The sequence below is a fragment of the Gobius niger genome (genome assembly GCF_951799975.1).
Source record: "Gobius niger genome assembly, chromosome: 12".
NCBI lineage: Eukaryota > Metazoa > Chordata > Actinopteri > Gobiiformes > Gobiidae > Gobius > Gobius niger.
In genome coordinates, this window is record NC_136863.1 from 1,629,351 (window position 1) to 1,656,407 (window position 27,057).

The 27,057-nt window shown below is 45.5% G+C and overlaps 1 protein-coding gene across 1 annotated transcript in view; it reads right to left on the reverse strand.

The window, feature by feature from the left end:
- The window catches only part of LOC306971973 (dual E2 ubiquitin-conjugating enzyme/E3 ubiquitin-protein ligase BIRC6-like), a gene marked incomplete at its 3' end in the record, with an annotated part of 107,750 nt that overhangs the window by 8,372 nt on the left and 72,321 nt on the right, over window positions 1-27,057 (reverse strand). Inside the window, 13 exon segments of the mRNA XM_079568416.1 lie at window positions 1-89; window positions 4,909-5,082; window positions 7,150-7,311; window positions 7,384-7,515; window positions 7,595-7,724; window positions 7,809-7,952; window positions 12,640-13,492; window positions 15,237-15,446; window positions 19,093-19,201; window positions 22,413-22,669; window positions 22,746-23,025; window positions 24,961-25,161; window positions 25,240-25,434. The exon segment at window positions 1-89 is cut by the window's left edge and continues 99 nt beyond it. Coding sequence (XP_079424542.1) covers window positions 1-89; window positions 4,909-5,082; window positions 7,150-7,311; window positions 7,384-7,515; window positions 7,595-7,724; window positions 7,809-7,952; window positions 12,640-13,492; window positions 15,237-15,446; window positions 19,093-19,201; window positions 22,413-22,669; window positions 22,746-23,025; window positions 24,961-25,161; window positions 25,240-25,434 — 2,936 coding nt within the window.

The following is a 27,057-nucleotide window of genomic DNA, read 5'->3' on the forward strand; positions in this document are numbered from 1 at the left end:
CGTGTCCAGCAGCGAGTCGTCACTGCAGTCAGGGTCATCAGAGAGGGACATGGGCTCCTCCTCCGGGCAGGGGGACAGCACCTCCTCCACTGTGGAGACAAGAACATGATCAGCACCTCCTCCACTGTGGAGACAAGAACATGATCAACACCTCCTCCACTGTGGAGAAAAGAACATGATCAGCACCTCCTCCACTGTGGAGACAAGAACATGATCAGCACCTCCTCCACTGTGGAGACAACACATGATCAACACCTCCTCCACTGTGGAGACAAGAACATGATCAACACCTCCTCCACTGTGGAGAAAAGAACATGATCAGCACCTCCTCCACTGTGGAGACAAGAACATGATCAGCACCTCCTCCACTGTGGAGACAACACATGATCAACACCTCCTCCACTGTGGAGACAAGAACATGATCAGCACCTCCTCCACTGTGGAGACAAAACATGATCAACACCTCCTCCACTGTGGAGACAAGACAGGATCAACACCTCCTCCACTGTGGAGACAACACATGATCAGCACCTCCTCCACTGTGGAGACAAGAACATGACCAACACCTCCTCCACTGTGGAGACAACACATGATCAACACCTCCTCCACTGTGGAGACAAGACAGGATCAACACCTCCTCCACTGTGGAGACAAGACAGGATCAACACCTCCTCCACCTGGGGGCCACCACTTCATGTTCTGGTAGGAGAGGTGTGGTTCAGGATCGCCCAGAGTCGTTTATTGTGCTGAATGTCTCTCATGTGCGTCTGTAGCCATATCCAAGATGGCGTCGCGTCTGCTGCTGTCACGTTGGATCCGTACATAAACTTTATCGTAATCCCTAAACAACCTACAAGCTTCAGTCACCGTCTCGCCGTCGCTCCTCGTTCTGTGATTGGTTCCAAAACTACACGCCTGACTCGACAAGTCATGAAATAAACACCGTAAAGAGTTTGTTGCGTTAATTCTAAGACGTTAAAAACCTTTGTGTGATCCTTCAATTTTGCCGATTCAAGAAAGACCCTGATGTCAAAAACATTATTATGCAAAATTGACTTTTTCAAGCTTTCCATCCTGTTATTCTGTCACTCCCTCATTAAAAACATGGCTGAAGTGTTCTGCCCTACAAAGGAAAAACGCAGTAACTGCACACTGGGTCAAACTGAGAAAACTGACTTTTTAGTTTTTTTGATGCCCTGTCAAATTGGTTTGAACTTTATCATTGGTTTCTTTTTTATTTTGTATCTTTTTAGGGTAGAATTATTATGGGTATAAAACACAAACTCTAAATTTACTCTAGTCCCTAAAAAAGCACATACTGCACTTTGCCTTTGTACAAGGCTACATTCCACATATGGTCATACAAAGGAAAAGCGCAGTATCTGCGTGCTTGTTGTGTCAGTTTCTGTTCTTTTGCTTTTGGGTATTTTATTTATTATTATTGTTAGTAAATTATCAACAGCATCAGTATCAATCATAATTTGTGCATTTGATACGTTATGTAAAAGTAGTTTATGTAACACATTACTTTGTTGTGGTGAGGGGAATCCATATACTGTATTAAGAGTGGTTGCACAGTGTGTAACTAATTTTTATAAGAACCCAAACAATTTTGATTTGAATCAAATTTATTTAACAAACAAATCCAATTTGTCTCTATATTGACGCTATTTTCCCCAAGAAGCTTTTAACACTTATTAATGACGAACTGGAGAAAATGCGCTCGGTTCAGGTGGGGGTTAAGAGGTTACGTGTATCGCGCTGTATTTGTCATCGTATTTTGTCACTGAAAGAAAGGCTCTGTACATGACTGGTTGGAGAAAAACTAGGTCAAGCTTTAACGCAACAAGTCATTGGATTTACAGTGTGGTGTGGGTGGGATATTAGCGCTAGCAGACCAATCATCGCCACTTCCGAGAGGAAAGTAACTCCGCCTGAATAGGCCAACTCTGTAGCTTTTACGAGGTACGCGAAAACATCATTTTAAACACGTTTTGTTTGGATTACAATCGAACACGCCAAGGAAGTAATGGATTATGGAATACCCTGTCTGGATTTGGGAAACTGGATGGCTGTCAAGCGGGAAATGGGACACAACATAACCAGGTAAGACGTATTAGCCGCGGCTATCGCTAGTTTTTACTTTGATTAAACTCCTTACCTTTCCACGGATAGTTCCGTTTAGTAGCCATTTCGACCACCCTCTGGCCCCGTGACAATGTCATAATAGCTTTGTTGATGAAAAGCTGAAACACTGATGAAGCCAAACTGGGTTTTGCTGGAGCGGAGTCCTGGTTGCCACGGCAACCCGAGTGGGAAAGCTGGGAAAAGCTAAGGAAAAACGCCGTATGCGGAGTTACTGCGTTTTTCCTTGGTTTTTGTCTCAGTTTTGGAGTTACTGCAAATTTAATTATGGATTTTCTCTAAAACGGAATAGTTTTGAAACAAACCACTTTGGTACAAGATAGTACAGATGAGAAGACGTTCAAATCTGCTCTTAACTCAATTTTGACAAAATATGCAGTTACTGCGTTTTTCCTTTGTACGGCAGTGTTGCCTTGGCACATTCACGTATTTCTGAGTAATCTGTAAAAACTCTGATGGCGGCCATTTTAGGGATAGGTTTGCCTGAGTCCTCCTAGGAACGCCCCCACCTCCTGGAGACGCCTCCGAGCTTTGGTCACCAGCCGAGTAACCAACCACTGCTCCTCAGCAGAACCCCCTCCCCACTGATGCCACAGACAGCGTGTGGAGAAGGCTCAGAGGTTCTTAACCCCTTAACTCCCACCTGAACCGAGGGCATTTTCTCCAGTTTGGCTTTACCCCAATCCAAAAGCTTATGGAAAAAAGCTGTGAAAATAGAGACAAAACTGAGACGAAAACAATGACGGAAATGTGACAAAAAAGTGAGAAAACACTGATAAAAAAGTGATGAAAAATTGATGAAAAAGTGGCAAAAATGTCACAAGAAATTGACGAAAAATGACAAAATTGTGACAAAATGTTGCAAAAAAAATACAAAAATATGATAAAAGTTTGACAAAAATGTGACAAAAATGTGATAGAAAATGACCAAAAAAATGACAAAAAAGTTACACAAATTAGTTGAATCCCCAACAAAAAAAATGATGGGAAAAAAATCTGATGACGTGAGGAAAAAGATTCTCTTGGTTCCGGCGGGAGTTAAAAGGTTAAAGAGACAGAGGCCGATTTCAAGACATTCACTACAGCCATTTTGAGAGAGACATTTTATACAAGGCAGTTATTCTAATTTACTGCATTTACAGACCAACAGAAGGTTTGTCATAGGGCTGTGCAATTAATCGAAATTCGATTACGATTTCGATTACAACAGTAAACGATTACAAAATTAGCATAATCGCAAAAAATCGATTATAATTTTTTTTTCAAATTTTAAATTTTTAAATTTTTGTCACTTTTTTGCTGGATTTTTGTCTTTTTTCTGCTGGATTTTTGTAATTTTTTTGATGGAATTTTCGTCTTTTTTCTGCTGGATTTTTGTCACTTTTTTGATGGAATTTTCGTCTTTTTTCTGCAGGATTTTTGTCTTTTTTTTAACGGATTTTTGTCACTTTTCTGCTGGATTTTTGTAATTTTTCTGCTGGATTTTTGTCACTTTTCTGCTGGATTTTTGTAATTTTTCTGCTGGATTTTTGTCACTTTTTTGATGGATTTTTGTCACTTTTTTGATGGATTTTTGTCATTTTTTTGATGGATTTTTGTCACTTTTTTGATGGATTTTTGTCACTTTTTTGCTGGATTTTTGTCATTTTTTTGATGGATTTTTGTCACTTTTTTGATGGATTTTTGTCATTTTTTTGATGGATTTTTGTCACTTTTTTGATGGATTTTTGTCACTTTTTTGCTGGATTTTTGTCATTTTTTTGATGGATTTTTGTCACTTTTTTGCTGGATTTTTGTCACTTTTTTGATGGCTTTTTGTCACTTTTTTGATGGCTTTTTGTCACTTTTTTGCTGGATTTTTGTCACTTTTTTGCTGGATTTTTGTCACTTTTTTGATGGCTTTTTGTCACTTTTTTGCTGGATTTTTGTCACTTTTTTGCTGGATTTTTGTCACTTTTTTGATGGTTTTTCGTCTTTTTTCTGCTGGATTTTTGTCATTTTTTGCTGGATTTTTGTCTTTTTTTGCTGAATTTTTGTCTTTTTTTGCTGGATTTTTGTCTTTTTTTGCTGGATTTTTGTCATTTTTTTAATAGATTTTTGTCTTTTTTTTGATGGATTTTTTAAAGGCAACAAATAATCGTTTGAATAATCGTGATTTCAATTATGACAAAAATAATCGTGATTATTATTTTTTCAATAATCGAGCAGCCCTAGTTTGTCATCATTGTAGTGTGATATAGACTGGTGCTATGGGACTGAAAAAAGCAGAACACCCCCTCTTTAAGGTGATCTCAGGTCTCCATGATCGTGTTCTCTCTGAAATCTATGTCCAGAGTCTGATTAGTCTGAGACGGACGAGGACGCCCTTGTCCCCACAGCGTCTGCGAATCGCCAGGACGTCCCGGAAACCATTACAACCAGGACACGGCGGAGGCTATTTTTACGGAGCGGAGAGAGAGAGAGAGAGCTTCACCTCCCAGAAGGACAGGTGCGGAGAAAGGAAATCACTCAAAAAGCTTTTACGGCAAAAGAAGAAGCGGCCGATCCATTAGGCCGGCGCTCCAGGGGACTTTTGGCAAAGTACAAAGTTTATCGCTCTGAAAATAAACCCACGCTTGGCCTTTTCTTTACAAACTTTAAGTGGGGAAAAACAGAAACATCTCCCTCACAGCTCCCTCACACCAGCATGTCCAACCACAGAAACCCCTGATCTCACACCAGCAGCTGAGGGTCGATGGCGTTCAGGTCGGGTCTCCTTCGTACCTTTCTCTGTGCGCAGCCTCTTGAAGGAGTCGGTCTTGGACAGTCCGGGGTCCGAGATGACCTTGGAGCCCAGTTTGACGGTGAGGTTGATGGACTGATAGCCCTGAGGAAGCTTCCGGTCGTAGAGCAGCGCGAGCAGCTGAGCCAGAGTCATCTCCGGAGGCAGCGGCTGACCTGAGGGAACACAACGCCTGAACGTTAGAGGAACCACCGACATCTGAACGTTAGAGAGGAACCACCAACTTCTAAGCTTAGAGAGGAACCACCAACTTCTAAGCTTAGAGAGGAACCACCAACATCTAAACTTAGAGAGGAACCACCAACATCTAAGCTTAGAGAGGAACCACCAACATCTAAAAATTAGAGAGGAACCACCAACTTCTAAGCTTAGAGAGGAATCACCAACACCTAAGCTTAGAGAGGAACCACCAACATCTAAGCTTAGAGAGGAATCACCAACATCTAAGCTTAGAGAGGAACCACCAACATCTAAAAATTAGAGAGGAACCACCAACATCTAAAAATTAGAGAGGAACCACCAACATCTAAACTAAGAGAGGAACCACCAACTTCTAAGCTTAGAGAGGAACCACCAACATCTAAGCCTAGAGAGGAACCACCAACATCTAAGCCTAGAGAGGAACCACCAACATCTAAACTTAGAGAGGAACCACCAACATCTGAACTTAGAGAGGAACCACCAACATCTAAGCCTAGAGAGGAACCACCAACATCTAAGCCTAGAGAGGAACCACCAACATCTAAACTTAGAGAGGAACCACCAACATCTGAACTTAGAGAGGAACCACCAACATCTAAACTTAGAGAGGAATCACCAACATCTGAACATTAGAGAGGAACCACCAACACCTGAACATTAGAGAGGAACCACCAACATCTGAACATTAGAGAGGAACCACCAACACCTGAACATTAGAGAGGAACCACCAACATCTAAGCTTAGAAAGGAATCACCAACATCTGAACATTAGAGAGGAACCACCAACACCTGAACATTAGAGAGGAATCACCAACATCTGAACATTAGAGAGGAACCACCAACACCTGAACATTAGAGAGGAACCACCAACATCTAAGCTTAGAAAGGAATCACCAACATCTGAACATTAGAGAGGAACCACCAACATCTAAGCTTAGAGAGGAACCACCAACATCTAAACATTAGAGAGGAACCACCAACACCTGAACATTAGAGAGGAACCACCAACACCTGAACATTAGAGAGGAACCACCAACATCTAAGCTTAGAGAGGAACCACCAACATCTAAACATTAGAGAGGAACCACCAACACCTGAACATTAGAAAGGAACCACCAACATCTAAGCTTAGAGAGGAACCACCAACATCTAAGCTTAGAGAGGAACCACCAACATCTAAGCTTAGAGAGGAACCACCAACATCTAAACATTAGAGAGGAACCACCAACATCTAAACATTAGAGAGGAACCACCAACATCTAAACATTAGAGAGGAACCACCAACATCTAAACATTAGAGAGGAACCACAAACACCTGAACGTTAGAGAGGAACCATCAACATCTAAGCTTAGAGAGGAACCACCAACATCTAAACATTAGAGAGGAACCACCAACATCTAAACATTAGAGAGGAACCACCAACACCTGAACATTAGAGAGGAACCACCAACATCTAAACATTAGAGAGGAACCATCAACATCTAAGCTTAGAGAGGAACCACCAACATCTAAACATTAGAGAGGAACCACCAACATCTAAACATTAGAGAGGAACCACCAACACCTGAACATTAGAAAGGAACCACCAACATCTAAGCTTAGAGAGGAACCACCAACATCTAAGCTTAGAGAGGAACCACCAACATCTAAACATTAGAGAGGAACCACCAACATCTAAACATTAGAGAGGAACCACCAACATCTAAACATTAGAGAGGAACCACCAACATCTAAACATTAGAGAGGAACCACCAACATCTAAACATTAGAGAGGAACCACCAACATCTAAACATTAGAGAGGAACCACAAACACCTGAACGTTAGAGAGGAATCACCAACACCTGTGATGCTAACCCGGATAAAGCTAAAGGATCGATGGTCGATGGGACACAGATGGTCTTGTTGGAGGGTTAGGGGGAGTATTGTAGTAGTATTACAGTAGTATTGTAGTAGTATTGCAGTAGTATTGTAGTAGTATTGCAGTAGTATTGCAGTAGTATTACAGCAGTATTGCAGTACCTGGCAGTAGCTTGTGGTACAGGTGGAACACGGGGACACTGATGGTCTTGTTGGAGGGGTCGACCCCGGAGCCGGAGCTCAGCTTGTCGCTCAGGACTCTGCCGCGGCGGGACGGGGGCCTGGGGGGGGTGGACAGGGCGCGTTTCGACTGCGACTTCAGACCTGAGGGAGAACAAGAGCAAATCTATGAGTTTGTATCGACGATGGAGACGAGGCAGAGGCGGCGTTCGTCACCTGAGGCCACCACCACGCTGTAGTTGTCCTGGAAGCCGTTGTCCGCCTTCATCTTCTCCTTCTCCTCGTGGTTCTTCTTCTCCTTGTCGTCCTTCTGCTCGTTGATGAGTTTGGCCGTGATGCTCGGAGTGTCTGCAAATACAACCAGGATCTTTCTACTTCTCACGGACTTGTGCCGTACAAAACACTGGAACTCTGTGAAGGCTCTTACCCGACACCCTGTCCAGGACCTCGGCCAGCGTGGTGGAGATGGGCAGGTGCAGCGTCCTGTACTTGTGCCCCGCCCCGTACATGGGGTGCTGGATCATGTGACTGGTGGCGTTGATGCGTCCTTTGTACAACTGGGACACAAGAGATTCCCCAGGTCAGAAACAAAGCGCGAGAACCAGGAAGTACAAACTCCAGCTCCGAGGGAAGAGCGTTACCGGACACGGCGACTGCAGGAAGACCGTGACCTTCTCGTCCTCCAGCATGAGCTGCAGGAACAGTCTCCGGATGAAGCCCGAGATGTTCCCGGAGACGGGGACGTTCCCCCTCTGAGGCGCCGACTGGAACAGCTCACACAGAACCTGAGGGTCAGAGGGAGAGGAGAGCGTTAAAACAGAGAAGCACAGGGTCCAGGAGAAGACCACAGTGCAAGGCTCCAGGAGAAACGTCCATATGGAGCTGATGCAGACGTTACCTGAGCCATGAGCCGCTGGGCGTTACCTGTAGGGATGTCACGGTAACCGGTGTAGCGGTAAACCCCGGTAAAAATTTTGACGGTGAAAATGACCGTCTTGTTTTGTGTTTTTATTATTATCTCGGTGAATAACCGCACCCGCGGTGTCGGCACGGTGAGCCTCACCAGCCACCGTCTCATCTGCTGCAGTTTCCGCGCATGCGCACTTTGTTGTTTGCAACACAAACCAAACTTTCTCGAGCTGGAATCATGTCCGACACGACAGCGCAGGATCTGTCAGAGTTCAGTCAGCGGAGCGTGCAGGAAAAAGTGTCTCTAAAGCAGCAAGACTTCGAACCTCTGACTCTCCTGCGTGACCGTCTCAGCTCTATAGCAGGAAGCTAACGTTAGCGTGACCGTCTCCCACAGCTCTATAGCAGTAAGCTAACGTTAGCGTGACCGTCTCCCACAGCTCTATAGCAGGAAGCTAACGTTAGCGTGACCGTCTCCCACAGCTCTATACCAGAAAGCTAACATTAGCGTGACCGTCTCCCACAGCTCTATAGCAGTAAGCTAACGTTAGCGTGACCGTCTCCCACAGCTCTATAGCAGGAAGCTAACGTTAGCGTGACCGTCTCCCACGGCTCTATAGCAGTAAGCTAACGTTAGCGTGACCGTCTCCCACAGCTCTATAGCAGTAAGCTAACGTTAGCGTGACCGTCTCCCACAGCTCTATAGCAGGAAGCTAACGTTAGCGTGACCGTCTCCCACAGCTCTATAGCAGGAAGCTAACGTTAGCGTGACCGTCTCCCACAGCTCTATACCAGAAAGCTAACATTAGCGTGACCGTCTCCCACAGCTCTATAGCAGTAAGCTAACGTTAGCGTGACCGTCTCCCACAGCTCTATAGCAGTAAGCTAACGTTAGCGTGACCGTCTCCCACAGCTCTATACCAGAAAGCTAACATTAGCGTGACCGTCTCCCACAGCTCTATACCAGAAAGCTAACATTAGCGTGACCGTCTCCCACAGCTCTATAGCAGGAAGCTAACGTTAGCGTGACCGTCTCCCACAGCTCTATAGCAGTAAGCTAATGTTTGCGTGACCGTCTCCCACAGCTCTATAGCAGTAAGCTAACGTTAGCGTGACCGTCTCCCACAGCTCTATAGCAGTAAGCTAATGTTTGCGTGACCGTCACCCACAGCTCTATACCAGAAAGCTAACATTAGCGTGACCGTCTCCCACAGCTCTATAGCAGGAAGCTAACGTTAGCGTGACCGTCTCCCACAGCTCTATAGCAGGAAGCTAATGTTTGCGTGACCGTCTCCCACAGCTCTATAGCAGGAAGCTAACGTTAGCGTGACCGTCTCCCACAGCTCTATAGCAGGAAGCTAACGTTAGCGTGACCGTCTCCCACAGCTCTATACCAGAAAGCTAACATTAGCGTGACCGTCTCCCACAGCTCTATAGCAGTAAGCTAACGTTAGCGTGACCGTCTCCCACAGCTCTATAGCAGTAAGCTAACGTTAGCGTGACCGTCTCCCACAGCTCTATACCAGAAAGCTAACATTAGCGTGACCGTCTCCCACAGCTCTATACCAGAAAGCTAACATTAGCGTGACCGTCTCCCACAGCTCTATAGCAGGAAGCTAACGTTAGCGTGACCGTCTCCCACAGCTCTATAGCAGTAAGCTAATGTTTGCGTGACCGTCTCCCACAGCTCTATAGCAGTAAGCTAACGTTAGCGTGACCGTCTCCCACAGCTCTATAGCAGGAAGCTAATGTTTGCGTGACCGTCTCCCACAGCTCTATAGCAGTAAGCTAACGTTAGCGTGACCGTCTCCCACAGCTCTATAGCAGGAAGCTAACGTTAGCGTGACCGTCTCTCACAGCTCTATAGCAGTAAGCTAATGTTTGCGTGACCGTCTCCCACAGCTCTATAGCAGTAAGCTAACGTTAGCGTGACCGTCTCCCACAGCTCTATAGCAGGAAGCTAATGTTTGCGTGACCGTCTCCCACAGCTCTATAGCAGTAAGCTAATGTTTGCGTGACCGTCACCCACAGCTCTATAGCAGGAAGCTAACATTAGCGTGACCGTCTCCCACAGCTCTATAGCAGGAAGCTAATGTTTGCGTGACCGTCTCCCACAGCTCTATAGCAGTAAGCTAACATTAGCGTGACCGTCTCCCACAACTCTATAGCAGTAAGCTAATGTTTGCGTGACCGTCACCCACAGCTCTATACCAGAAAGCTAACATTAGCGTGACCGTCTCCCACAGCTCTATAGCAGGAAGCTAACGTTAGCGTGACCATCTCCCACAGCTCTATAGCAGTAAGCTAACGTTAGCGTGACCGTCTCCCACAGCTCTATAGCAGGAAGCTAACGTTAGCGTGACCGTCTCCCACAGCTCTATAGCAGGAAGCTAACATTAGCGTGACCGTCTCCCACAGCTCTATAGCAGGAAGCTAACATTAGCGTGACCGTCTCCCACAGCTCTATACCAGAAAGCTAACATTAGCGTGACCGTCTCCCACAGCTCTATAGCAGGAAGCTAACGTTAGCGTGACCGTCTCCCACAGCTCTATAGCAGGAAGCTAACATTAGCGTGACCGTCTCCCACAGCTCTATAGCAGGAAGCTAACGTTAGCGTGACCGTCTCCCACAGCTCTATACCAGAAAGCTAACATTAGCGTGACCGTCTCCCACAGCTCTATAGCAGGAAGCTAACATTAGCGTGACCGTCTCCCACAGCTCTATAGCAGTAAGCTAACGTTAGCGTGACCGTCTCCCACAGCTCTATAGCAGGAAGCTAACATTAGCGTGACCGTCTCCCACAGCTCTATAGCAGTAAGCTAACGTTAGCGTGACCGTCTCCCACAGCTCTATAGCAGTAAACTAACGTTAGCGTGACCGTCTCCCACAGCTCTATAGCAGTAAGCTAACGTTAGCGTGACCGTCTCCCACAGCTCTATAGCAGGAAGCTAACGTTAGCGTGACCGTCTCCCACAGCTCTATAGCAGGAAGCTAATGTTTGCGTGACCGTCTCCCACAGCTCTATAGCAGGAAGCTAACGTTAGCGTTTTAGCTGAAATGCTGATGTGGGACTTTGGGTTGAAGGAGAATGTAACGAGTCGCCTCATAGTGCGGCTGCAGCGCCACCGCCAGTACATAAGCCGTGTCCGAATACCTCCGCACGATGGCACAATGCGTTACGGAGCTCCCGGTGGCAGATTGCAATAGATTCACTCTCGCTGCAGTTTTATGAATTGAATAATGATCAGTGTCTGAGGCATTTTCCAAATCTGCAAAGCGAAAGCTCACTGGAAGGACAACAACAATGTTCCTGATATAGACGGTTTATCTTGGTTTCTGACGCTATAAATAGTACACGCAAAACCCTCGAAACGATCAACAACACATCGTTATAGTTCCTTTTTTTATGTAACAAGCACTGTTAAACTTTTTTGAAACTATTTCAGTTTGTGTAGGACTATCAATGCTTTCTGAACATATTAACACATTAAATAAAATGCCGCGATAATACCGAAAACCGTGATAATTTTGGTCACAATAACCGTGAGGTAAAATTTTCATACCGTGACAGCCCTAGTTACCTGAGCCATGAGCCGCTGGTCATACCTGAGCCGCTGGTCGTTACCTGAGCCATGAGCCGCTGGTCGTACCTGAGCCATGAGCTGCTGGTCGTTACCTGAGCCATGAGCTGCTGGTCGTTACCTGAGCCATGAGCTGCTGGTCGTTACCTGAGCCATGAGCTGCTGGTCGTTACCTGAGCCATGAGCTGCTGGTCGTTACCTGAGCCATGAGCTGCTGGTCGTTACCTGAGCCATGAGCCGCTGGTCGTTACCTGAGCCATGAGCCGCTGGTCGTTACCTGAGCCATGAGCTGCTGGTCGTTACCTGAGCCATGAGCCGCTGGTCGTTACCTGAGCCATGAGCCGCTGGTCGTACCTGAGCCATGAGCTGCTGGTCGTTACCTGAGCCATGAGCTGCTGGTCGTTACCTGAGCCATGAGCTGCTGGTCGTTACCTGAGCCATGAGCTGCTGGTCGTTACCTGAGCCATGAGCTGCTGGTCGTTACCTGAGCCATGAGCTGCTGGTCGTTACCTGAGCCATGAGCCGCTGGTCGTTACCTGAGCCATGAGCCGCTGGTCGTACCTGAGCCGCTGGTCGTACCTGAGCCGCTGGTCGTACCTGAGCCATGAGCCGCTGGTCGTACCTGAGCCGCTGGTCGTACCTGAGCCATGAGCCGCTGGTCGTACCTGAGCCGCTGGTCATACCTGAGCCATGAGCCGCTGGTCGTTACCTGAGCCATGAGCCGCTGGTCATACCTGAGCCGCTGGTCATACCTGAGCCATGAGCCGCTGGTCGTACCTGAGCCGCTGGTCATACCTGAGCCATGAGCCGCTGGTCGTACCTGAGCCATGAGCCGCTGGTCGTACCTGAGCCGCTGGTCGTACCTGAGCCATGAGCCGCTGGTCATACCTGAGCCATGAGCCGCTGGTCATACCTGAGCCATGAGCTGCTGGTCATACCTGAGCCATGAGCCGCTGGTCGTACCTGAGCCGCTGGTCGTACCTGAGCCATGAGCCGCTGGTTGTTGGGGTGACAGGAGATGCACTGGAGGAAGAAGGCCACGGTGGCGTTCTCCAGCGCCGTCCTCTGCTGCGTGGTCAGGCCGCCGTTCTGCGCGGGCGACGCCAGAGAAAACCTGGACCCTGCGTTGGGCAGCAGCGGCGCCGAGGGAGCGGCGGCGGCGGCTGAAGACGACGCGGCGGCGGCGGCGTGCGACTGGCAGCTGGCGTTGGAGTGGCACAGCAGGAACAGCAGCGCCGTCCACAGAGGGTTCACGTCCGGGCCTCCGAGCCAGTCCTTCATGGCGTGGCTGTTCCCGACGTCCGTGAGGAACCGCAGCACCGGCGCCGCCAGCTCTGCGGCGAGCGCCGGGCGGGCCTGCGACGAGCCGGAGGCGGAGTTCGAGTTAAAGTGGTGATAGTGGTGTCTGCGGTCCACCTGGGACGCGGGGAGGGGCAGGTCGTTGCTCGCCAAGAGGCCGACGCAGAACTGCGCCAGGCTGCGCACCAGCAGCGCCGGCAGCCCCGAGTCCAGCAGCTGGTGGATGGCGCCCAGCGACTGCGACGCGGCGGCCAGCGTGCTGAGCTGCGACTCGCTCAGGCTCACGGGCGCCTTCAGGAAGCGGGCGGAGTCCTCGGTCAGCTCGATCTGCTGCTTCTTGCCGTCGTCGGTCATGGCGAGGCGGCGGTGCGGCGCCTGGGCGTGGCTGGAGGAGGGGGCGGGGACGATGCCCATCCACGACATGAGCAGAGAGAAGTAACTGGGGTGGATGTGGCACATGGAGCAGAGCAGGCTGTCCACGGCCTTCTTCAGCACGATGTTACAGGGCAGGGACATGGACCAGTTATACAGCAGCCTGAGACACAAGGGAGAGTGACCTTTAGGTGACCTTTACATGACCTTTACATGACCTTTACATGACCTTTACATGACCTCTACTTAAGCAGGTCACACGGTGAGTGACGTCATGCAGAGGATTTAACCTCTTACCTCCCGCCTGAACCAAATGCTTTCTGTCCTCTTTGGCCATTGTATCGGTCTGTGTAGCACCTCATTTGAAAGCTAAGACCCACAAAACTGATCTTTTTCCTCGCGTTGTTGCTGTGTTGAGTCACCTTTTGTATGTTTTATTTTTTTGTCATTTTTTGGTTGAGTTTTTGTCACATTTTTGTTGAATTTTTGTCACATTTTTGTCAAATTTTTGTCAATTTTGGTCATTTTTTTGTTGAGTTTTTGTCACATTTTTGTCATTTTTTTTGTTGAATTTTTGTTGAATTTTTGTTGAATTTTTGTTGAATTTTTGTCATTTTTTGTCTTTTCTTGTCATTTTTTTGTAGAATTTTTGTAGAATTTTTGTTGAATTTTTGTTGAATTTTTGTTGATTTTTGTTGTTTAATTTTTGTAGAATTTTTGTAGAATTTTTGTCATTTTTTGTCATTTTGTCATTTTTTTTGTCATTTTTTTGTCATTTTTTGTCATTTTTTTGTTTCATTTTTTAGAATTTTTGTTGAATTTTTGTCATTTTTTGTCATTTTGTCATTTTTTTTGTCATTTTTTGTCATTTTTTTGTCATTTTTTGTCATTTTGTCTTTTTTTTGTCATTTTTTTGTCATTTTTTGTCATTTTTTTGTTTCATTTTTTTGAATTTTTGTTGATTTTTTGTCATTTTTTGTCATTTTTTTGTTGAATTTTTGTCACATTTTTGTCACATTTTTTTGTAGATTTTTTGTAGAATTTTTGTCATTTTTTTGTCATTTTTTTGTTTAATTTTTTGGAATTTTTGTTTAATTTTTGTCATTTTTTGTCATTTTGTCTTTTTTTTTGTCATTTTTTTGTCATTTTTAGTCATTTTTTTGTTTCATTTATTTGAATTTTTTTTGAATTTTTGTCATTTTTTGTCATTTTGTCTTTTTTTTGGTCATTTTTTTGTTTCATTTTTTTGAATTTTTGTCGATTTTTTGTCATTTTTTGTCATTTTTTTGTTCAATTTTTGTCACATTTTTGTTGAATTTTTGTCACATTTTTGTTGATTTTTTGTCACATTATTGTTTAATTTCTGTCACTTTTTGTTGCGTTTACATCCTTGTTTTCTTCTCATTTTTTGTGGCTGTTTTGGTGCTTTTTTCCCCAAGAAGCTTTTTGATTAGGGTAAAGCCAAACTGGAGAAAATGGGACCCGTTCAGATGGGAGTTAAGAGGTTAAATGAGCCGGTATCTGATAATAATAGTCAGACTCCTCTTCATCTCCATCTTACATCAACGCCACAATATCTAGATCTAAATATTAACCTCTTAACCCCCACCTGAACTGAGCACATGTTCTCCAGTTTGGCTTTACCCAAATCTAAAAGCAAGAACTGAAAAAAACGAGGCAGGATAGAAGACCTGAGTGGTGGGGACATTTTTTTTTTTTAATAAACTGTCCTCAAATGTGAAATTTAAAAAAATGCTAATAAAAATAATGAAAATAAAAACAATATTCTGCTTGATCTAAACCACTTGAAACTAAATAAAACGTGGCTTCACTTCCTGATTGTCCTGGCGATCTCCCCCTAAGCTCCTCCCCCTCCTCTCTGACCAGTGTGTGTGTGTGGGACGTACTGGAAGAGCTCGCGGTTGAGCAGCGCCGGCAGGTCGTAGTCCACCGGGAGCTCGTAGCTGTGCCACAGGATGGCGGCCACGCAGTGCAGGTGCGACGGCGACGGCATGAGGAGCCCGTACTCCAGAGACGAGCTGAAGGCCAGGGGGGAGCTCAGCCTGTGGGCCGCCACGCGAGAGGAGTCGTGCACCCACTGGAGCAGAGCCTGGATCCTGCACAGACGGAGAGAATAACAGGAAACATTTACCCTCAGGTTTCTGTCACTGCGGAGAGTTTCAGTAACAAAATGTGTGCTTTTATTTCGTGACATATTAGTAGTTTGTAGATTGTCGGTTGTTTTTAGGGTTAAAAGCTCAATAAATCAACCGAGAATTAGATATGGAAAAATCCTGTGAAAAAAAAACCTTTGGAGTCTGTAGGAGCGACTAAAGTGGAGACATTTGGACACGAGTGCTGTTCCAAAAGTTTGTAAAGCTGCTCATGGGGTCAGGACTGCCCTGGAGACGAGATTCTTGATATTCCTGGTTAAATAAAGTAAAGTAAAAAGTAAGTCTTGCTCATTCCTGTGCGGAGTTATGATTTTGTTTTTTTAAAGGGGGGGTATTCTGCAAAATTGACTTTTTCAAGCTTTACATCATGTTATTCTGTCACTCCCTCATTAAAAACATGGCTGAAGTGTTGCCTTGGCACATTCACGTATTTCTGAGTAATCTGTAAAAACTCTGATGGCGGCCATTTTAGGGATAGGTTTGCCTGAGTCCTCCTAGGAACGCCCCCACCTCCTGGAGACGCCTCCGGGCTTTGGTCACCAGCCGAGTAACCAACCACTGCTCCTCAGCAGAACCCCCTCCCCACTGATGCCACAGACAGCGTGTGGAGGGGGCGTGTCGGAAATTAGGAAATGGAAAAAAGCGGAGCTCTTATGTAGCTTATGATGCGAAGCGCGACATCGTAACGCGGAAATACACAAAGTCATGACTTTTCTTTCACATGTGACTGAAACTGTAACAAATGCAACTTAAAACAGACTCTCAGATCCTCCAGAGGCTCCTGGTTATGAACTTTGTGCAGCCGAGAGTGCGTTCTCAGGACTGAGCTGCACAGAGCGCACAGGCCAGGGGCGGATCAGAGGAGGGGGCTCAGTGGGCAGGGCCCCACATACAAACACACCCCAGCATAAAAAAACAAACAAATAATCTGTCCCAGTCAGAGCAGAAAGCACAACATTTCAGTTAATATACATGTATTTCAATCTTGATGAGGAGCAAAACCATTAAATCTAACACAATTATTTTAAAAAAAAGAAAAAGAAAAAGGCATAAAGTTAGAGTTTATTGTGATTAAAATTCTGTTTAATCACAATAAACGACCGCCCTGGATCTCGCTAATGGTCGGTGCCTTTGTGGCTCTTCACAGAGGTTGAAAATTTCGGCTCTTGGTCTCTGACTAGTTAGCCACCCCTGCTCTACAGCCATTTTGAGAGAGACATTTTATACAAGGCAGTTATTCTAATTTACTGCATTTACAGACCAACAGAAGGTTTGTCATCATTGTAGTGGGATATAGACTGGTGCTATGGGACTGAAAAAAGCAGAACACCCCCTCTTTAATGCCCAAACCCAGAAAAGAAGATTTGAAAACATTTCATCAAACACAGGAACATTGATAAAACAGGAAACTTTCCAGCAAAAAATGTTTCTGTCAATTCCAGCCACTTTTTCTCTTTTCAGTAAAAACTGTTGAGCGAGATCAAAGAAGGTCTCCCTTTTGTCACATTTTTGTTGAATTTTTGTCACATTTTTGTTGAATTTTTGTCACATTTTTGTTGAATTTTTGTCACTTTTTGGTTGAGCCAGGTCAAAGAAGGTCTCCCACCAAGGAAACGACCATATTTGGATTACAGCCTTTCGTGCTCCACGTGGATACCAAACATGTATCAGTGAGTGGGACAGGCGTGGGAAAGACCATGTTCCTGGGTGAATCTCAATGTAAACCTGGTAAAGAGGCTGTTTCTGAGGCGTTCAGGAGGAACCTCTGAGGCGCGGGGGAGCGAGGACACTCCGGACGCGCTTTACAGTCGCTGTATGATGCGTCTGGACTCTGTCTCCGAGACGTTCAAGGACACTGGGATTTTAGGACGCTTTAATTGAGACCATGTTGTTCCTGTTCCTTCTAAATCTAATGACGACGGGACGACTCGGGACAGAGCGGACGGGTGTGGGGTTTAAATGAGGAGAATCACTGAGGTCACCGTTTTATTCCTCTGTCTTTGGTAATAAGTCAGATTTAATGTTTTGTCTTAGGGATGGGACGGTGTGAGATTTCCACGGTATGATGACCTTGACAAAAATTACCGCGATATCACAGTATACCGTAAATTGCATGTTTTATATTTAAAAAGTAAAAACAGGGTTCGCATTCAACAAACAGGGTTTGTTTATCTTTCATTTGTAATTGGTTATGTCTTCACATGCTGCTATGGATCAATAAAATGTACTATTATGAACAAATGGATAACTTATTATCCAAAATAACACGTTAAAACAAAGGGACATTTTTTACCTTATTCACTTCAGTCACAGACGGAGTTCGCTGACGCTATAATCACTGTTTGTTCGATGTCTGCCCAAAAAACTTCCAAAGGCAGCCTTGCCATTATAATTAGCCGCTAGATTTCTCACTATAGTAGTCTGTGCATTCAACTTCATATCAGAAAAATAATCCTAATAGTAACAAAAAGTGTCTCATCAAGCGTCAACAAACTCGAGTCTAATAATTGACCGACTAGAAAACCGCATCAGGTAAAGGTTCCACCTCTGTCTCACCCTTATCCTGCAGTGAAGCTACTTCTATGAGTGAAGCCCAGAGGGTAAAGAATAATGATGCTATCTGCCCATGCAATGCATCAAACTAATGTTTGGGGAGACTTTAGTAGAGACTTTAGTAGAGACTTTAGTAGAGACTTTAGTAGACTTTAGTAGAGACTTTAGTAGAGACTATAGTAGAGACTTTAGTAGAGACTTTAGTAGAGACTTTAGTAGAGACTATAGTAGAGACTTTAGTAGAGACTTTAGTAGAGACTTTAGTAGAGACTTTAGTAGAGACTTTAGTAGAGACTTTAGTAGAGACTTTAGTAGAGACTTTAGTAGAGACTATAGTAGAGACTTTAGTAGAGACTTTAGTAGAGACTTTAGTAGAGACTTTAGTAGAGACTTTAGTAGAGACTTTAGTAGAGACTTTAGTAGAGACTTTAGTAGAGACTTTAGTAGAGACTTTAGTAGAGACTATAGTAGAGACTTTAGTAGAGCAGTGCGTAGGTTTGTTTACATCGCGTAGTGGCGAGTAGTATCAGCCCTGGCGACGCGTGACAGCGAGTGGAGTTTGGAGCTAAATGAAAATCAGAGCGTCTTTGATGAGCATTTGGCAAAGGAAGGCTGAGCCTCTTCTGATGAATAAAACGTAAAGCAGTGTTGTCTAGTGCGCGTCTGATAAATGATGGACTGGATGGTGGACAATCCAAACCACAAAGCTAACAGGTTAGCGTAACGCGAGCTAAAGCGTTAAACAGCTGCTTCTCAGCTTTTAACGCGACAGATCCAAACAAAGCTTCATCTCAGCGGCAGCAATAATGTTCACGGAGGACAGTGACTTTTTACTCTGCTGCTCCGGGCGGTGTTCAACAGGCTGACGGCCGAGAGAGAGAGGGGGAGAGAGGGGGAGAGAGGGGGAGAGAGACTCCTCTCCCCCTCTCTTATACTTAACCAATAATGCATTCATTGTTTCTAAAGATTTGTACCTGGTGATCACAGATGTGAAGGGACAGGTGGATGTGTAATAGACTGATGTGTGGGTCCGTACCTGTCCTTGGTGCCCGCGTCCTGCGTGGTGCCCAGCTGGTACAGGATGTCGATGGTGGAGTCTGAGGACAAACCGTTGAGTCGCCCGAACAGCAGAGGACTGTTCAGATCTGGGACAAAGACAAGCTCGTTACATGACATACAGGAAACGGTCCGGAACATGTGAGGTTAAAGCGAAACCCTCCTCCTGACTTCTGTGGTTGTTTTGGGGGGGGTGTGACCCTGGGGGAGAGCGTCCGTCTCAACTATCGCTGAGTTAACACGCAGCTCATGACTGGAACCGAGCGCGTCATTTTACTATGGTGGTAAAACCGGTTCATCTTGACGTCCACACGGCTGACTGGATCAAATATTTACTTTTGAAATGTGTTGCTCGTGTGTTTGTGACGTTTGTAGCAGCGAGTCATGTTTTTTTTGTTTTGTTTTTGGTCTGGTGTTTGTGAACAGCTCGTAGGGAACTTACAGTAACCCTACATCAACCTACATCATCTTTGACCGAGAGTGTATCGAGCATGTATTGTATCGAGCGTGTATCGAGCGTGTATCGAGCGTGTATCGAGCGTGTATCGAGCGTGTATCGAGCGTCTTTCGAGCGCGTATCGAGCGTGTATCGAGCGCTTATTGAGCGTGTATCGAGCGTGTATCGAGCGTGTATCGAGAGTGTATCGAGCGCGTATCGAGCGTCTTTCGAGCGCGTATCGAGCGTGTATCGAGCGCTTATTGAGCGTGTATCGAGCGTGTATCGAGCGCGTATCGAGCGCGTATCGAGAGTGTATCGAGCGCGTATCGAGCGTCTTTCGAGCGCGTATCGAGCGTGTATCGAGCGCTTATTGAGCGTGTATCGAGCGTGTATCGAGCGTGTATCGAGCGCTTATTGAGCGTGTATCGAGCGCGTATCGAGCGTGTATCGAGCGCTTATTGAGCGTGTATCGAGCGTGTATCGAGCGCGTATCGAGCGCGTATCGAGAGTGTATCGAGCGCGTATCGAGCGTCTTTCGAGCGCGTATCGAGCGTGTATCGAGCGCTTATTGAGCGTGTATCGAGCGTGTATCGAGCGTGTATCGAGCGAGTATCGAGAGTGTATCGAGCGTGTATCGAGCGCGTATCGAGCGCGTTTCGAGCGTGTTTCGAGCGTGTTTCGAGCGTGTATCGAACGAGTATCGAGCGTGTATCGAGCGAGTATCGAGCGTGTATCGAGCGTGTATCGAGCGCGTATCGAGCGTGTATCGAGCGCGTATCGAGAGTGTATCGAGCGCGTATCGAGAGTGTATCGAGCGCGTATCGAGCGCGTATCGAGCGCGTATCGAGCCTTTATCGAGCGTGTATCGAGCGTGGACCGAGCGCGTATCGAGTGCGGATCGAGCGCGTATCGAGCGTGTATCGAGAGTGTATCGAGAGTGTATCGAGCGTGTATCGAGCGCGTATCGAGCGCGTATCGAGCGCGTATCGAGCCTTTATCGAGCGTGTATCGAGCGTGGACCGAGCGCGTATCGAGCGTGTATCGAGCGTGTATCGAGCGTGTATCGAGCCTTTATCGAGCGTGTATCGAGCGTGGACCGAGCGCGTATCGAGTGCGTATCGAGCGCGTATCGAGCGTGTATCGAGCGTGTATCGAGCATGTATCGAGCGTGTATCGAGAGTGTATCGAGCGTGTATCGAGCATGTATCGAGCGCGTATCGAGCGTGTATCGAGCGCGGATCGAGCGCGTATCGAGCGTGTATCGAGAGTGTATCGAGCGTGTATCGAGCGTGTATCGAGAGTGTATCGAGCGTGTATCGAGCATGTATCGAGCGTGTATCGAGAGTGTATCGAGCGTGTATCGAGCGTGTATCGAGCGTGTATCGAGCATGTATCGAGCGCGTATCGAGCGTGTATCGAGCGTGTATCGAGCATGTATCGAGCGCGTATCGAGCGTGTATCGAGCGTGTATCGAGCATGTATCGAGCGTGTATCGAGAGTGTATCGAGCGTGTATCGAGCGTGTATCGAGCGTGTATCGAGCATGTATCGAGCGCGTATCGAGCGTGTATCGAGCGTGTATCGAGCATGTATCGAGCGCGTATCGAGCGTGTATCGAGCGTGTATCGAGCATGTATCGAGCGTGTATCGAGAGTGTATCGAGCGTGTATCGAGCGTGTATTGAGCGTGTATCGAGCGTGTATCGAGCGCGTATCGAGCGCGTATCGAGCGTGTATCGAGCGCGGATCGAGCGCGTATCGAGCGCGGATCGAGCGTGTATCGAGCGTGTATCGAGCATGTATCGAGCGTGTATCGAGAGTGTATCGAGCGTGTATCGAGCGCTTATTGAGCGTGTATCGAGCGTGTATCGAGCGCGTATCGAGCGTGTATCGAGCGCGGATCGAGCGCGTATCGAGCGCGGATCGAGCGTGTATCGAGCGTGTATCGAGCGTGTATCGAGCGTGTATCGAGCGCGTATCGAGCGCGTATCGAGCGCGTATCGAGCGCGTATCGAGCGTGTATCGAGCGCGTATCGAGCGCGGATCGAGCGTGTTTCGAGCGCGGATCGAGCGTGTATCGAGCGAGTATCGAGCGTGTATCGAGCGCGGATCGAGCGTGTTTCGAGCGTGTTTCGAGCGTGTATCGAGCGCGTTTCGGGCGTGTATCGAGCGTGTATCGAGCGTGTATCGAGCGAGTATCGAGCGTGTATTGAGCGCGTATCGGGCGCGTATCGAGCGTGTATCGAGCGAGTATCGAGCGCGTTTTGGGCGTGTATCGAGCGCGTTTCGGGCGTGTATCGAGCGCGTATCGAGCGTGGATCGAGCGCGTATCGAGCGTGTATTGAGCGCGTATCGGGCGCGTATCGAGCGTGTATCGAGCGAGTATCGAGCGCGTTTTGGGCGTGTATCGAGCGTGTTTCGGGCGTGTATCGAGCGTGTATCGAGCGAGTATCGAGCGAGTATCGAGCGCGTTTTGGGCGTGTATCGAGCGCGTTTCGGGCGTGTATCGAGCGCGTATCGAGCGTGGATCGAGCGCGTATCGAGCGTGTATCGAGCGCGTATCGAGCGTGTATCGAGCGTGTATCGAGCGTGTATCGAGCGCGTATCGAGCGTGTATCGAGCGTGTATCGAGCGTGTATCGAGCGCGTATCGAGCGTGTATCGAGCGCGTTTTGGGCGTGTATCGAGCGCGTTTCGGGCGTGTATCGAGCGCGTATCGAGCGTGGATCGAGCGCGTATCGAGCGTGTATCGAGCGCGTATCGAGCGTGTATCGAGCGTGTATCGAGCGTGTATCGAGCGTGTATCGGGCGTGTATCGGGCGCGTATCGAGCGTGTATCGAGCGAGTATCGAGCGTGGACTCACTGGCCGGGTCGGTCCCGGAGGCGGCGCAGTTCCTCAGCAGGATGTCGATGAGCTTGAGGCCGATGCGCGTGGACTGGAGGCCGATCTTCACCAGCACGGCCTCGATGTTGGGCGAGTGCATGCCGCAGTACGGGGACATGAGCAGCGCGGCGCACGTCTGCAGAAGGTTGGCCGTGGGCGCCGCCGCCGCCGCCATCATGGCCTCCAGGTCGCCCACGTGGGTCAGACAGTGGTGCAGGAGCCGCAGCCACCCGATGCTGAGGGAAACAGGGCTGAGGTCAGAGTTTGGAGACTCGTGAAGCTGCCTGTCCCGTACCCGTGTGTCTGTGGTACCTGGTTTTGGAGACCTGGTCCTCCGAGGGCAGGAAGGGGTTGTTGACGGTGGCGGAGGAGGTGTTCCCGAAGGCGGTGAGGCCCAGCAGCTTGATCTGGGACAGGCCCAAGGTGCTGGCGTCGCGCGGCCGGTGCAGACGCAGGCACACGGCCGACGCCACCTCCGCCTTCACCAGCTGGATCTTGATGTAGGTGAGGCCCGAGGTGATGACCGGGGTGGAGAGCGGCAGCATGTTCAGGCCGTCGGCGCTGATCTCCACCGACACGGACGACGGGCAGGCTGCGGAGAGAGGGCGGGGCGGTTAAGGAGGCGCTGTGACAAAATGTGACAAAAATATGACACAAATGTGACAAAAAAATAAGAAAAATGACGAAAAAATGACAAAAATGTGACACAAAAATGACCAAAAAAATGACAAAAATGTGACAAAATGTGACAAAAAAATGACAAAATGTGAGAAAAAAATGTCAAAAATGTGACCAAAAAAAAAAAAACTGACGAAAGAATTTACAAAAAAATGACAAAAATGTGACAAAAAAATGACCAAAAAAATGACAAAAAAATGACAAAATGTGACAAAATGTGACAAAAAAATGACAAAATGTGACAAAAAAATAAGAAAAATGACGAAAAAATGGACGAAAAAATGACAAAAATGTGACACAAAAATGACCAAAAAAATGACAAAAATGTGACAAAATGTGACAAAAATGTGACAAAAATGTGACAAAATGTGACAAAAAAATGACAAAAATGTGACAAAAAAATGACCCAAAAAAATGACAAAAAATGACAAAAATGTGACAAAAAAAAATGACAAAAATGTGACAAAAAAAGACCAAATAAATGACAAAGTTACAAAAATGAGTTGAATGCCCAACAAAAAAATGCTGGGAAAAAAATGTGATGACGTGAGGAAAAGGATCCTCTCGGTTCAGCCGGGAGTTAAGAGGTTAAAATCTCAATAATCTGACTTTAGGGAAACCATCTCAATTCAGATTTCTTTGTCGCTCAAAAAGATCATTGTTTTTTATAAACTCCAAAAGCTCAGAATGCCCTGCACCCTTTTGGAACGATTACACAGCAAGTAGATTTTTATTTTTAGAACCAGTTTGTGCAACTTTGGTCTTGGTTTCTTCACATTGGACACATTATATCTTCCACACACTTTTGATATTAACATCTATTAATGGAAATCCCCTTGAAATGTACAACCTAATTTTCAAGGGATCCGCGCTAATACCTTATCTGATAGTATTGTGTAGAGTAGATGATATATTGTACTAGATATAGTTAGAGATATTACAGCCAGAGCACTTCCATCTGAGGGAGACATAATAGAATAAAAATATATGTCAGGCAGTTCATCGAAATCGCAATCTTTACCCTGGTCAAAGTCAATAATCGCCGTGGGACATTAACCTCTTAACTCCCGCCTGAACCGAGAGGATCTTTTTCCTCACGTTATCAGATTTTTTTCCCATCATTTTTTGTTGGGTATTCAACTCATTTTCAACTCACTTTGTCATTTTTTAATCAATTTTTTGTCATTTTTTTGGTCACATTTTGTCACATTTTTGTCAAATTTTTATCACATTTTTTTCCATTTTTTGTCTTTTTTCGTCAATTTTTTATCAAATTTTTGTCAATTTTTTGTCACATTTTTGTCAATTTTTTATCAATTTTTTGTCATTTTTTTTATCACATTTTTGTCAATTTTTTGTCACATTTGTGTCCTTTTTTTGTCATTTTTTGTCCAATTTTTGTCACATTTTTGTCATTTTTTCGTCATTTTTTAATTCATTTTTTGTCACATTTATCATTTTTTCGTCATTTTTTAATTCATTTTTTGTCATTTTTTTGGTCACATTTTGTCACATTTTTGTCAATTTTTTGTCAATTTTTTGTCAATTTTTTGTCACATTTTTGTCATTTTTTTGTCATTTTTTGTCCAATTTTTATCACATTTTTGTTATTTTTTCGTCATTTTTTGTCATATTTTAATCCATTTTTGTCATTTTTTTGGTCACATTTTGTCACATTTTTGTCAATTTTTTGTCACATTTTTGTCAATTTTTTATCAAATTTTTGTCCATTTTTTCGTAATTTTTTTGTCCTTTTTCGTCAATTTTTTGTCAATTTTTTGTCATGTTTTGTAAAAGGTTAAGGAGGCGCTGCGAGCTCGGAGGTCAGGGGGCTCTGTGTGGAACTCACTGGCGAGCGAGGCGAGGTGCGGCTGGATGTGGATCTCCTTGAGGAGCACGGCGGACGGCAGGTGGATGGTCAGGTCGCACCAGGCCTCTTCAGGGAGGAAGATGTAGGACCAGGCGGCGGAGCGCGCTCTGCGGTGAGGGGGCGTGGCCTGGAGCAGCACCTCGGCCGGCTGCGCGGTGGGACTGCTGGAGGTGATGGTGCCTGAGGAGCGACAGGAGGACTTCACGACTGAAGGTAGATAAAGGAGGAGGTAAAAAGTGCTGGACGAGCGAGCGTTACCCAGTGGAGCGAAGTTGTGCAGCCCCTCCGCGTTGTCGGGTTCAGAGGTCATGACCCGGGCCTTCATGTTCCCGTCGGACGACTTCCCTGGACCGGAGTCTAAGAACTTCATGATGGTGGAGACCATGCTGCGCGCCGTGTTCACGATGGCCCGGGTGCTGGTCACCATGTTGTTGCAGATCAGCTGCACGCCGCCTGCAGCAGAGACAGAGGAACGTCTGTATCCGAGAACACGTCCGAGAACACGTCTGAGAACACGTCCGAGAACACGTCCGAGAACACGTCTGAGAACACGTCTGAGAACACATCCGAGAACACGTCCGAGAACACGTCCGAGAACATGTCCCTGAACACGTCTCACGATGCACAGGACCATCGTTTCCCCAAACACAACAATCATTTATTCAGAGGAAAAAATTAAGCTAAATAAGAAATCTTTATCCCCTTAGCTCCCACCTGAACCAAGCACATTTTCTCCAGTTTGGCTTTACCCCAATCCAAAAGCTTCTGGAAAAAAGGTGTGAAAATAGCGACAAAACAATGATGGAAATGTGACAAAAAAGTGAGAAAACATTGATGAAAAAGTGGCAAAAATGTCACAAGAAATTTACAAAAAATGACCAAAAAAATGTCAAAAATGTGACAAAAAAATGACGAAAAAACGACAAAAATGTGACAAAAAAATGACAAAAATGTGACCAAAAAATGACAAAAATGTGACAAAAATGTGACAAAAATATGACAAAAAAAATACAAAAATGTGACAAAAAAATGACAAAAATGTGACCAAAAAAAATGACAAAAATGTGACAAAAAATGACCAAATAAATAACAGTTACAAAAATGAGTTGAATACCCAACAAAAAAATGATGGAAAAATAATCTGATGACGTGAGGAAAAGGATCCTCTCGGTTCAGGCGGGAGTTAAGAGGTTAATATCTCAATAATCTGACCTTGGGGAAACCATCTTAATTCAGATTGCTTTGTCGCTCAAAAAGATCATTGTTTTTTATAAACTATATACGAACGATTACACAGCAAGTAGATTTAATTTTTAGAACCAGTTTGTGCAACTTTGGTTTCTTCACATTGGACACATTATATCTTCCACACACATTTGATATTAACATCTATTAATGGAAATCCTCACTTCAAGGGATCCACGCTAATACCTGATCTGATAGTATTGTGTAGAGTAGATGATATACTGTCCTAGATATAGTTAGAGATATTACAGCCAGAGCCCTTCCATCTGAGGGAGACATAATAGAATAAAAATATATGTCAGGCAGTTCATCGAAATCGCAATCTTTACTTTGGTCAAAGTCAATAATCGCCATTTTAACCTCTTAACTCCCGCCTGAACCGAGAGGATCTTTTTCCTCACGTCATCAGATTTTTTTTTCCATCATTTTTTTGTTGGGTATTCAACTCATTTTTGTAACTGTCATTTATTTGGTCATTTTTTTTATCAAGTTTTTGTCATTTTTTTTGTCACATTTTTGTCATTTTTTTGTCACATTTTTGTCATTTTTTTGTCACATTTTTGTCATTTTTTATCACATTTTTGTCACATTTTTGTCATTTTTTCGTCATTTTTTCGTAATTTTTTGGTTATTTTTTGTCACATTTTTGTCATTTTTTGTCATTTTTTGTCACATTTTTGTCATTTTTTGTCACATTTTTGTCATTTTTTGTCACATTTTTGTCATTTTTTTGTCACATTTTTGTCATTTTTTTGTCTTTTTTGTCATTTTTTTGTCATTTTTTTGTCTTTTTTTGTCACATTTTTGTCACATTTTTGTCATTTTTTTTGT